Source organism: Phyllostomus discolor, chromosome 9 (genome assembly GCF_004126475.2).
Source record: "Phyllostomus discolor isolate MPI-MPIP mPhyDis1 chromosome 9, mPhyDis1.pri.v3, whole genome shotgun sequence".
Lineage (NCBI taxonomy): Eukaryota > Metazoa > Chordata > Mammalia > Chiroptera > Phyllostomidae > Phyllostomus > Phyllostomus discolor.
Genome location: NC_040911.2, coordinates 36,128,211 through 36,141,895, shown reverse-complemented (window position 1 = coordinate 36,141,895; position 13,685 = coordinate 36,128,211). Strand labels below are relative to the sequence as shown.

Sequence of the window (13,685 nt, the reverse complement as noted above, 5' to 3'; positions counted from 1 at the left end):
TTGGAATGTAGAGTTAGAGACCTGGATCCTTCACAGCTTCTTGTCTGCCACTTACTATCTGTGTAGACAGATCTCAATTCATCTGGGCCTATTTTTGTTGTCTGTAAAATAACATAGCTTAATCAGAAGACCTCCACTGTCCCTGCAAGTTCTGATTCTATGGCACTGTATGTGCACCTAGCAACCTGGAAATCATGGGTAACCCTTGCAAGAGCAACCTCAATGGATTGGTGGGGATGGTGTGAATTGAAATGTAAGTAAATGTTTCCTTGGAGAAACCTGGCTAGAAAGGGTGCTGGAGAAATGGAAGCAGATGGTCATATGCTTCCAGTATCACCATGAAAAACATTCTGAGATCCAGATGGGGTAGCACCTGATCAGACAGTCAGCCATTGTCAGTGAACTCCAGAAAAAGATCTAACATTTATTCAACACATAGTAAATGTCAGTAACTCTGCTTCCAGTATGGAAAAGCTAGATGGCCAGTGTTCTATCTCATGGTATCGTTGTGGGTTATGTACAAATTTATATGGTGCTCAGCATTTGAGAGGCAAGGGAAAATGAATATATTTCCCCCACAATTTTATACAAAACAAACTCTCCATAGCAAATTTAGATTAATAATCATAATATTAGGGTACAAAGAAAGCACTTTTCATAAATTCAGAAAGCATTGTACAAAAAAGGGGTTCAAATTAGGATCTTCTGACTTCAATTTCAAATTTCTCATTATATGACAGCTACTTTAAATGCTTGTCTTTTGTCCATTTCTTGGATTGTATGAGTTTATATAGAATTTACCCTTCCCTAGATTATATCTAAATCCCTTTTAAATAGGTAATCTAGTCTCCACCAAATAAGACACTTTTTGGTCTTTGAAATATGCATTCCAATGTCTACCAATACCCTGTGATCCTAAATCATAGTCCAGAAAAATCCAATATTGTTGTTCTTGACAATATCTATGTATCTGGGTTTCATTATCTCCTGTGGTCTTCTTTTCTTTTCTGAAGTGTCAGTCCTCAGCAAGAAGAAGAGATGAAAATACCACCTACATTGCTGAGTCCTTCAGCTCCTATCTAAGTCACTAGATATATAAGTCATACTCCTCTTTGTGATAAAATTTATCCCCACGTGGCATGCTTATCTTTTGGCAAAGAGTGATCATGTTAATTTCTCTTTTACATACACTGGTGAAAATGAGAAATCATAAAAGCTTAACTAGTCTAACAAAAAATGTGAATAAATTCTTATTTATTATAAGTTTTTTTCTTGCTAACACATTACACTTAGGCTTCTTTTTTGTAAAACTTTACATATGTTTAAATAACACTCTGTGTCAAGTCCAAATACTATGTTTTACTACACATTTTTAACTGTAGAGAGTATCAGAAAGAAAGTGGGCACATAAAATTCTATGACAAATACTATAATGGAAAAAATGGTAACAATGATGAAAATGTTGAACAAATTAGTGAACTTATGAGTCACAAAGGAAATATGTATGGCTGAATCCAAATATTTGGTTGATTAAAGACACTGCTACAAGTTCTTATTAATTAAGTTGAATAAGGAGGTACCCTTCTGCATAAAAAGTCATTTTTAACCTGCAATAGTTTAGTAATTTAAAAACTCTATTGTAATAATTAAAATTAAAAGATACTTCAAAAATATTTTACACATTGTTTTATCTAAGTGCAGGATGCGGTTAAATTTTATCATTATCATGAAGATTTTAGGTATAATTAGGGATTCAGACCATCTCTTGTAGATAAATTCTCCTCTTCAACTCTTACCAAATTAATGTGTTAAAGACTATACATATGTCCTCCCCTATTTTTAAAATATTTCACTTCAAATGGTATTAAAATATACAGCAACTTGGAAACATCAGAAAACATAAACCATGAACAAGAAAGAAAAACAGCCATGTGCCTTTTCATAAACAATCTACAAGAAACAAGATGTTGGTTACGCTTCATTTTACATGCATACATATCACTTCTCTCTCTTTCTCCCCCCTTCTTCCACTCTCTCTCTCTCTCTCACAAACAATACATGCATGCACACAGATTCATATTAAATCAATTTTATACACAATTCAAATTAAACATTAGTAGAAAAACTCCTCTACATGATAAACAAAGAAAAACAATTTTTTAAAAGAAGGGAATTAATTTCTGCATAAATGTTTCCTTAGGAATTCTTATGAAATACAGTTTAAAAATAAAACATTGGGGCAATAATTGGGGAAATTTGAATATGAGCTTCTTATAGATAATATGGATTTATTTAATTTCTTTAGCTGATGTCCTTATTCTTAGGAGATACCATGATGTCTGCAACTTACTTTCATGTGGTTCAAATTAGTAAGAAGACTGTAAAGAGAGAAATGTGACAAAGTATTCCTATCTGGTTGATCTGGACATGGGGACACACACACACACACATACACACACGTGTTCACCGTGTTGTTCCTTTAACTTTTCTGTAGGTTTAAACATTTTTCAAAGAAAATTTGGAAAAAATAATTCATTTCATATGATTATAACTACTAATATTTATTTCAAAAGAAACTATTTGATCCAACGCATGAGCCATGAACCACTATCAAAAGTATGTTCTTCCAGCTGTCCTCATCAGTTTGAAAGAATTTCATTTATTTAAATGAGAAAAAGGTGCAGATTTACTTGAGCAGAGAAGGAAACGCAGCTTCAAAGTTTGGGACCGTGCCTGTCATACAGATGCCACATTTCAGGAGGAGGGGCTGTGTGTTTGTCTTCCCAGCTCTCCCCTACCAGCTGACTGATGGCTATCTGCAGGGAGATGCGGGGGGCCTCCGAGAGGGTGTGAGTGCAGAGACGAGATAAGGAAAATGCAGTGACCTCGAACTGAAGGAAGATGGATCTCCCTGGGGTTTTCATTTGGATGGATCTCCAGATAGAAACAGGTAGGGAAGTGCAAAGAGCTATTAGAAACAAAGTGATAAAGCATAAAGAAATTATAATAAAAATGAGCCATCCAACACTAAGCTTCAAGAAATATGACTTCTAACTAGTTCATTGTACATGAACTTGTTTCTTGTATTCATTGCAGCAAAAAACATGAAACTACTCAAATTAAGGGAAAAAAAACCACATTAATTTTGAAACCCAAACCCAGATTGAGAGTGAAGATACAGGCGTAGTGCCTTTAAAAAGAATGGCTGAGCACAATGTAGGCAGGTTTTAAAAATCCTGTTGTGAAAAAAAATTTTTCCCTTATTATCCAGAAGGCAGAGAAAAACAGTGAATGTTGACAACATAGTACTGAAAAGCCACCCCTACCCAATTTGTTATCCACAAATATATATATTCTTTTTAATTTACTCTAAGCCAGCATGCTGGCTCATAGTATCTTACTTTTATGTCATTATCTCTCTACCATACACACAAGTCATAACTGGGGATTTCAGCTCGCGGTGAAGCTATGCTGAGATTCCAGATCTCAGTGGTGTTGGCATGAGCGCTGGTCTCTTCAGTCACAGAGAAGACAATATCCTAGGGAGACTGGAATTAGTCCTATTTTGCACCATTCAAGCCAAAGTGCTGCTTATCACGAAGCAAATAATTGCTAGCTAATGGCTATGGGGGAAAAATCCATTGCATTTCAATCTAGGCATCTCTTGGCACATGACAATAAATAAAGCTGAGGAAAGTATAAACATAAAGTGGGGACAGTTTCTGGAGGAGGTTAAATAGCAAACATTAAAAAGGCAAGTTACCTCATCCGACTGGGAGGGACTGATTCTGGGCATTGGCGAGACTTGTGGAGTTTTCAACTGTGTGCTGTTGCTATCTGGCACGAGCTCTCGGTGGACCGTTTGGATGTGGTTCTGGAGTTCGCTTTCAGACTCAAACTTAACGTTGCAGCTAGAGCAGCGAGTCTTCAGTCCCCCTGCCTTGCCTTTACCCTCAATGGCACTCAGGCTCTCATTCTGGCCCAAGCCTGGTCTGCTCGTGCCGGGAGGGATGCTGATGCCTGGACTACCGCTCTTACTGAGATTCACACAGCCAGCACACAGACCATATGGCAGGCCGTTGATGTCAAGTTTCACCAGATCTTGCTTGGAACGGAATTCTTTGAGGCAAGATGCACACTTGTACAGTTTTTGGACGTGCTGGCCACGCCCCGTGGTCTGGACTGCAGACCCATTCCCTGTCTTTTGCATGTGGAATGTCCCATGAATTTTAAGTTCTAAGGTGGAGGTCACCGTCTGCATGCAGACCACACAGCGAAATCCTGTCAGGGAATTCCTCAAGTCAGGATGCATTTGGCAATGCTCTAAAAACTCCTCTTCACTCTGGAGAGGCATCTTGCAAATACGGCAGTTTCCAGTATCGAGGCTCTTACTATGTGTGACTTTGTGTTCAGTAAGAGTTAAGAGGGAGGGAAACCGCTCTCCACAAATAGGGCACATGTAGTGTTTGACAGGGCCTAGGTGCGTCTGCATATGCTCACGGAGGCCATTTTCAGAGAAGAAGGTTCGAGAGCACACATTACACTTGTAATTCCCTTTAATGAGCTCGGCTTTCTTCTTCACGATGGCACTCTCTCCGGGTCTGATGTTGTGGTCCCGGAGCTGGTGGTTCTGCAGCAGAGTTTCCATCGTGTAGGCTGCCCCACAAATGTCACACCCGTACATGGGCTCCGAGGTGTCCACGTCTTCTTCGCTCCCGTCGTGGCTGTTATGGGACTCCTGGCTGTTGGTCAGCAACGTCTGCAGCTCCACCTCCTCCTTCTGCACTTGCTCAGAAGCCCCGTTTGTTCCACAGTTGGGAGTCTTGGTTTCGAACACGCAATGCTTTTCCCGCAGGTGTTTCTCCAACAAGATGATGGCATGAAAGGCTTTGCTGCAGAACTTGCAGTTGTACTTTTTACTGTGAGTGGTGATGTGGCACTGGAGCTCCACCTCGGTGCCAAAGGACTCGCCACAGAAAATGCACTTGTGCACTTTCCCTTGGTTTTCCAGGTGGTTGTGTTTCACGTGGAGCTGCAAGTCGGTCTCATTGCGGAAGTCCCAGTTGCAAGAAGTGCACCTGTAGACTTTCTTTTCGTTACTGTGTTTCACTGCCAAGTGGAGCTGAATGGAGACTTTTGAGTCAAAAACTTCTTGGCAGAGGGTGCAGCGGAAGAAGACAAAGGTGTGCATGTCCAGCAGGTGTTTCTGAAGGTCATCCACTGATGTGAACTGCTTATCGCAACTCTCGCAGATGTAATATGTTGAGGTGATCATGAAATGAATGGTAACGTGCTTCAGCAAGGATTCTTGGTTGGGGAATTCCTTGTTGCACTGAGGACAGGTCAATTTCGGAAGCACAGTGTCGAGATGAGTTTTTAGGTGAGTCTGAAAGCTGTCTAGGGACGTGTACTTAGCACCACACTGATTACAGATGTATTCTCCGGCCGGACGCGCAGGTGCACCTCCCACCGCCTGCATCATCTTAAGAGACGTCTGCTCTATGGCCACAGGAGATAGGGGGCTCAAGGCCCTGGATTTCTTCCCATTGTGAATATAATTCAGGGCTAAGGGAATGTTTTTATGATTCTCTTTGATATGTTTGTTCAGTTTAAGAACGCTGTTGAATATTGGAGAATTTGTACAATAGGAACAAGAATAAACTTCTACTACTGGTTCTTTTGGAGTCCCAAGTACTGGAGACCCAAATCGAGAGCCACTGAGGTCACAATGGACCTGTCTTATATGCTCTTCAAGGGAAGAGTCAGTGAGAAACCCCATGTAGCAATGGGGACAAAAAAATGCATTGCTGTCCTTCGCTGCAGGGTTAGCAAACCCGTGAGAACATCGGATGTGTTCCTGAAGAGTGTTGAGGTCATTGACAACTTCGGAGCAGAAGTTGCACTGGTAGACTATGGCCGGCATGGCAGAAACGATCAGACCTGGGTCCTGAGCTTCATGCACTTGCTTAAGATGTTCATTTAGGTTATAGAGTGAGGGCAATACCTCCAAGCAATACTGACAAATATGGGCCTGTTCTGGCTTATCTAAATGCATAGTTTTCAAGTGAATCTGCAGGACTGCTAGACTCGAAAATAACTGCTTGTTGCAGTAAATACAGCTGTAGGTAACTTTTGCTTGTTTACTTGAGGCAACGGTCATGTCAGGGGTTTGCTGAGCAGCCCGCTTCCTCCCTCGACTCTTTGGGATGGGCGGGGCAGCTTCAACCATTGTTGAGCTGTCCACCGAAAGGTTGGAATCTGGAGTTGTACTGGACACTGAGGTGTAGCCCACGGTGACCAGGGAAGGGCTGTTGCTGTGATTGCACGACTCCGGTTGCTGGTGACTATCCATGTGGCTGTATAGTTCCTCAACTGTGTGGAAACTCTCGGAGCAAATGCTGCATGAATTCTTCTTCTCCCCGCTGTGGATCTGCTCCATATGGTTCATGAGGGAGGTCTCCTCTACAAAGAGCTCATGGCAATAGACACACTGGAGGGCTGCTCGATCCTCGTTAGGGGAACATTCGGGGTGGCACTCTGCAATGTGCTTCTGGAGGTCTTCCGGGAAATCAAAGCCTTCCTCGCACTGACTGCACTTCTGAGTGTCCTTCATCTTCCAGTCCTCCATCCTGGAACCAGACTGGGAACCATCCTTGTTCCTCTCGTGAACCTGCATGTGTCCGTGTAGGGAACTAGAGGACAGGAACCCACGGCGACAAATGGCACATTTATATGGCTTGTTGGAAGTGTGAGTCTTTAAGTGGATCTTCAAGTGATCACTTCTGGAGAAGGCAGCATCACATTCGCTGCAGTGGTACTTCTTGTCCCCCGTGTGGAGTTTGATGTGGCGATCTCGACTCCGCTTGTGTTTGAACAGCCTACTGCAATAGGTGCATTTGAAAGGCAATTTGTCGCTGTGACTCTGCTCATGGTGCTTTAGGTAGCTGAGGCGGCTAAATGACTTGTCACAGAATTGGCATGGATATGGGAGTCCAGGGCCACCTTCTTCCTCTCCAAAATCGCAGCCTTCTCCATGGCTAGGGGAAGTCTGGTCCTTGCTGGAAGGTGAGGAAGCTGGCCAAGAGCAGGTGGGATCATCTTCAACATCCACTCCATCTGCAATGAGAAGCGATGGAACATTTCATTTTACATGTTGAGAATTCAACAATGAGCTTATTTTGTCATTTCAACAACGACTGACAGTTGGGCCATCTAGAACCATTGAGAAAAAAATGGAGGAGAACAGTTTAGTGGAACACTTTCTGTTCTAAGCTGAAAGCTTTTTTTCTACATTTACTTTTTTTACTGGGTTTAAAATATAAAGAGATATTAAATAGTTCTATGTCTAAATTACCCTTTTATTATTTTATCATTCTTCCTTAGAAGCTAGGTATATATTATGCATTGACAATTTTATTAAAATGCAGATTTTAATATATTTAATGTTTCTTTTGTATTCATTCTAAAATGATTTGCATATTATGTGAGCATCTGAAAAGCCAAATGAAAAGAGGAAATATTACAGGAATGATTTTTAAATTAATTCAGTCAACCCAGATGTCTAATATTTAATAAAAAATTCCCTCTGCATTTTGCTTGTTTTTATATAAAAAAAGGAAATTCTGAAGACCGAAATCTTTTATGGGGTTCTTATTGATACAGACCTTATTGCTTTCTGCAAAAAAATATTAAAAAGTAAGCACATGAAAGAAGACAGAAAACACAATAATAATTATGTCTTGTGTAATAAAAGACAAGCAGGATTTCTTCAATAACTGAAAGATTCAAATACCATAGGTCAGAAAATGGATTATTAAATGTTAGGAGGCTACTGCTAGATATTACATGTAGCTAGGATCAGCCAGGATCAAGGAAAAAATTAGTTTCACAAGGGCCAGATTGTAAGTGTATTTTGTTTGGAAAGTTCAAGAGGTGGCCCACCATTTCTTCCTTTTGCAAAAGCTTCAGCAGCATGAACTTCCTTAGCCAAACAGGACCTGCACTTTGAGGTGAGCAGAGACAAAGCAACTTGTGAAAAACTGGAAACAGGAAAAGTGATAAATGATTATGGTAAATGCTGAAAGATTTATGAGTAACGAAGAGGAGACAAACAAGACTGGAAGCCAGATACAACCTTAGCAAGTTATCCATAAACTAACGCTACCTTCTGTTAGGGAGAGGTTTAACTATGTTCTTAACAAGTGTGCGCTCTTACTTCTGTTGCTTTCTTAACACCCAAGTAGAACATAAGACCTCCTCAAGTAGGTTCTGAAACCTCTTTTTTGCTTTTCAAAACAATCTATCATTCAGAAGAAATTGTAAAAGTTATTCACTCTCCAAGAGAGTAAGGTTTTTCACAAATGCTGACAAGCAAAGACCATGGAGCAAGAGCTGGTGGTGACAGTGATTGTGTTAGAATATTAGGTTCAATTAGAGTATGATTGTGAGATTCTAATAATATTCAATTAGAATATGATCAAATAAGTTTTTAATTCTTCAAAGCTAAAGTTCACTAGCTAGCTATATTATCAACATGAAAGCACAAACTGGCGCGCATTATGTAAACAAATTCCTTGTCTGCTTTCTTTAAGGTAACAAGATTTTACTAGATTATCAACCTCTTGCTTATCCACAGGAAACAGATGAGGATCATTCCTTTCCTGCATCTAGAAACTGATGACAACACCATCGCACTATCAATGCCAGATGGCAACCATCTAACTCTGAGAAAACAACTAAACACCATTCCTGGATCCCTGCCCACTGCAACAAAGCTTCGCAATACAAGTCGAAAAACCACATGATTCTGCAGCCTCATTTATATGAGTCTATAACCCAGTATGTTTCCAGCATAAGAGAGTCTGATCATTGTGAGTGTGATTTAAATTTAAAGGTAAATTATATAGAACTTGTGCAGATTAATTCAATTTACCACCCAACATACAGAAAAACAATTTCAAAAACTTAAAAATTTTAAAAAAAACTAATGTTGATTCTAGCTTTCCCTTTAAAAAAGCTGTAAGTCACCTGAAGCTGGTATCTGTGAAACAAACCAAAGTTTTATACTTCCCATTATTGAGAAAAATTACTATTTATTAAATTTGCTCAATATTCTAGGTAAAAATCTACTACATTTCACATTTAGCTTTTAGGCCTATATCCTGCTGTTTCACCTAAAAATATTTCCAAATATAATATCTCATTTGTGTGGTTGAGGAAAACAGTGAATCAGAGTTCATCATGCATTTGGACTGCAAGAAAATAACTATTGATCCTGGTTATTTAGCAAGTGAATTTATTTTTAAATTGTAGATTTTGTCTAGGCATAATATATCATTATACAAATGTACAAAGAATTATACAGCAATAGACCATTATAAATAGTGAGCAATCCCTAATATCATGCTTAAATCAGGCTCTTGTCTAGGGGCCATGGCTGACTATACCTGCTACGTAACTGTTCACTTAAGCCTGTAAATTTCAACTACATGTCAAGTGAGCTGAGGGTTAGGATCAAGTGTTTACTCAAGCCAGGATTCAAGGGAACTGCAAACCTATTCTCCCTCTTCTGTCCCTATTACTTGGTTTTGGCAGGGAGGGAGTGATAGTCACAGCTTATGTGTCTTGGTAACTGGATGATGTGTTTTTGTAACTGAAATACATGGAAATCACCTGCAGAATTCATAGGGCTTACGCTGGGGAATAGAGTAGATTGAACAGAAGTGAAAAGTTTGAGCAGGGAATGCTATTTTTAGAAAAATAAATAAAGGTGTCTGAAAGGCTGATTTCTGTTTTAAATATCTAAATGGTAAAAAAGAAAAACAAAAAAACCCCTTATTTTCTAGTACTATAAATGAACCTATTCTCCCAGGAACACACAAGGAACTCACTGACAAAATCCCCAGGGGGACTGGCCCCTGCTCTGAGGGTATCAGACTTTGGTGGTGGTGGTGGTGTTGCCAACATTCTCTGAGGTCTACATAAGTTACTGAAAGCTATCCATACCCATTAATGTAAGCTTTTTAGCAGTCGCAACACACACTCTGTTTAAATGGCTAATATAGACTTCAACGACTTCAAGTGAAAGAAACTACGAAGGATTCTTTCAACTCCTGTTTCTGAATCCACTTCAATTCTGCACCCCACCCCCTACCCTTTGGCACTCACTAAGTGCTCCTTACAGGAATGTCCTTCTGTGTTATGGCAAGTTTTCTGCATTTCAATGTGAAGTACTTAATATGTCCATGTTAAATTTTAATTTTTGGAATCAGTCACTTCACACTAGCTGACTCTCAGAGAACTATAACTCTTACAGCCAGAATAAAAAATGTAAATAAATAAATAAATAAAACCTTTGCTGGAAACCAGGTCCGTGGCCTAAAAGTCTATTTAAAGATGCAAATGTGTGTGCATAGTTAGTGCAGATGTTTTTCTACAGCAACTGTACTTGCTGAGTTTCACCATTTCCATAAAGCACATTAAAACAAGTGTGTGAACACTCCGAGATGAAAGTCTCAAACACTCCTGAGACTTTCAGTGGAAAGTAGAGCCGCCTGACTTTTCTCCAGCAGACAGGAATGCCCATGATTCAGCAGCCTGAGTAAATAAAAGAGGTCCTTATTTCCTAATTTCGCTGGCTGGCCACACTGCAGCAGCCTCTGTGCTCCTGCCAAAGGGGATGCAGAACTGGAACTACACCCAGCCGCTGAAGGCCTGTCTTTGTTGGCCGGCCAGGCTTTCCCGACCATCTTCTGGCAACAAAACTGCCATATCCTGCAAGGAAGACCTCCATCTCAGGCCCGAGGGCTCTCCTGTCTGCCTGAAAGGACGAAACAACAGATTTTGCCGGGTCTGTGCCGGAGGAGGACAGCTGGAAACTCAGTTAGCGGCACAGCAACACCTGTTCGGTCATATTTATAGGGGAAAGTGCTCACTAACAGAAAGTGAAGTCATACTAGAAGGAGGTGTTTCACAGAGAAAAAGGCACCAGAGCACAAAGTCCCTTTGTGACATGAGCCACAGGCCCCTCATCTGCCAACCTGGGGAGGAGACAGCGAAGACTGGATGTGATTTTATCCCTGCTGTTGGGGATGGACAGATAAGCCCATCTCGGGAAGGACTGCTTGGTCCCCACATAGGGACCTAATGTTCTGAGTTTACAGCCAGCCATGCAGAAGAGAAATGCTGAGGGTCCTGGCCATATTTTGGCATTCAGGTCTCATCAAAGCAGCCAGTAAAAAAAGAAATCAAAGGAGGGTGAGAAAGCGTGCAAGGAGGTTTGGAATGAAGCTAATGCTTATTTTCTATCAGTAGATACATCTTAATTGATGTAAGGTACGCACTTCTCAAGGGCAGGGGCCAAAGCTTTGAGAACATGGACTCCAGTATGGGCAATCTGAAATTATCAAGGATAAAGTGAAAAAACAATGTGATTGAATCACTGTAGATGTTAAAGAAATTATCGGAATCTCTGAAGTTACAGAAACCTCCAATGCCTTCAGTTCTTCATCGGACTGGGCCTGCGAGAAGCTGCTTTACTGATACCTTTTTGCTACCTGAGCTCATTCAGTGTAACGGCAGAGTACTTGCTGAACTGCCCTTCAGGGACTCAGCATCGTGTGTGTGCAAGTGTCACACAGCAAGGTGTCCTTAACAGGGACAGGATTTACATGGGTGGTTACTTTTCAGGTGACGAAAAGCAGCACAGATTCTGCAAACACTGACGGAGGTCCTGTACCTCTGCTTTCCGGCGTGCAATGACTCAGAATGAGAACAAAAAGTCAAGAGTCTGGAGTTTTATTTCTAGTTTTATAACAGACTTAGAGAGTGACCTGACCAACTCATTTAATCTGCCCCTACCTAGGTGTTTCACCTGCAATATGAAGATAATAATTCTTGTTACTTACCCTCTGGGGTGTTACAAAGATTAGTGAATGTTTCTAGGACACCTATCATTGCTGGAAGAAACAGCTGCATATGTAAACAGGAAGATTTATATGGATTGCACGTATTTATCCTTCCACATATAAGCTTCTATGTGGATAATATAAACATATTTTAACATTTTTTTCCTTTTATGGAACCACTGGAACATGAACTATAAGGACTGGCCCAATGGAAATTTAGAATGCCTTAAGCATTCACAGTTGTATATTCAGTCATCAAAAATATAAAATTTAAACAGTTGGTGGTACCTAAAAATTAATGGACCATAAATCCATGCTATGTTGCAAGTATTAAATTATCACATGTAAGACATAATCTTAGGTCTTTTCAGATAGATAACCTTGGAACAGGTATTTTGCTATGTAATTCTGAAGCCAAGGAAGTACTTTTGAAATTAGCTCTCCTCTCCTTAAAACATTAGACACTCAACCATTGCATTATTTAACATCAAAATAAGTTCACTTAGTAGGTGATTATTTTAATTGTAGGAAAAACATAAGACCAAAGCAAATTTCCAGGTTATTTCCTCCACTGGCTTAAAATGATTCTTTATTTATCACAGTATGCTATTGGAACAGTTCTGAACTTCCATATTAAATATAGTTCATAGACCTTTTACATTTTCTAACTACCGGAGCTACTGTAAGATAAACCAAGAATCCTGAGGGAAGTATACGGGTGTGCATAAATGCTGAGAGAAGTTAGACACAGCTCAAAGAGAATGATGTTTTGAGTCATGTGTGTAACAGACACAGGTAACAGGGAATTTGTCACACTGACAAATCCATCACAGTAACAATTTTATATCACCATATGTATAGTCATCTAACCAAGTTATACAATAAGTTTGAAAGCAACCATTTAAATGGCTAAAAGATACAGCCATTCCAAATAAGCCATTATGCATTATTACACAACTGTTTCCTTTCATTCTCAATAGAAATGTCAACAGTTTTAGAAAAGCTGCAACTTTAATAACTGTCATACTTCTTTTTTTAAATCAACAGCCCCATATTAAATTCACCCCTTTGTCACATAACTTATTTAACTACTTGAAAATGAATACTCTTTACTGGGTGCTCAAAAGAGAAATGTAAACTTTAAAATTATTTATAATTCACAGGTGATTTTAAATTGTGTAATATTCCAAATTGTTCTGGAAGGACCTATTAAATGTATTAACGGTTAGGTTATGAAGAGAAAGGGTGGTCACTGATTAAAGGTAGCAGCTGTGGGGAGCAGGAATTGGTGCTCACATTTTTTTAACACAGACTTAAGATGAATTCCAGATATCTGAGCTCAGAGGTTGGGTTTTTTTTTTCCCCTTGTCAATACTCCATAATAATAATAATTAAAAAAAAGATCTTCACTTTCCCCAATAATCCTTTAATGCTTTGGAGAAGCCAAAAGGAGATCAGAAGTTGTTATCAACCCTCCATTGTCCTCCTTATGTGTTTCTGGTGGCCGTATCTAGGCTGTCTCTTTCACCAGACACATTTCTATGTGCAGAGCTAGAGGTACAAATGTTTTGCTTGCTGTTGCTTAAAGTTCATTTGAACAGACGGAGCTCAATGAATTCCATCTTCTGCAGCCAAATTAAACAGAAAACAGTGCATTCTTAAGCAGTTCTCACTTAACTCCACCTCTCAAATCAGAGGAAAAAGCTGACGTGAAACTAGTTAAAGAACAGTCATCTCTCACTCCCGGAAATGGAAACATTGTGTTTCTAAAGCCAGACA

The 13,685-nt window shown here is 39.8% G+C and overlaps 1 protein-coding gene across 3 annotated transcripts in view; it reads right to left on the bottom strand.

Moving 5' to 3' along the window:
• The window catches only part of ZNF521 (zinc finger protein 521), a 283,566-nt gene that overhangs the window by 152,481 nt on the left and 117,400 nt on the right, over nucleotides 1-13,685 (bottom strand). For all 3 annotated transcript variants that reach the window (XM_028524919.2, XM_028524921.2, XM_028524920.2), the window contains one exon: nucleotides 3,764-7,116. In XM_028524919.2, coding sequence (XP_028380720.1) covers nucleotides 3,764-7,116 — 3,353 coding nt within the window. The remainder of the gene's footprint in view (nucleotides 1-3,763; nucleotides 7,117-13,685) is intronic.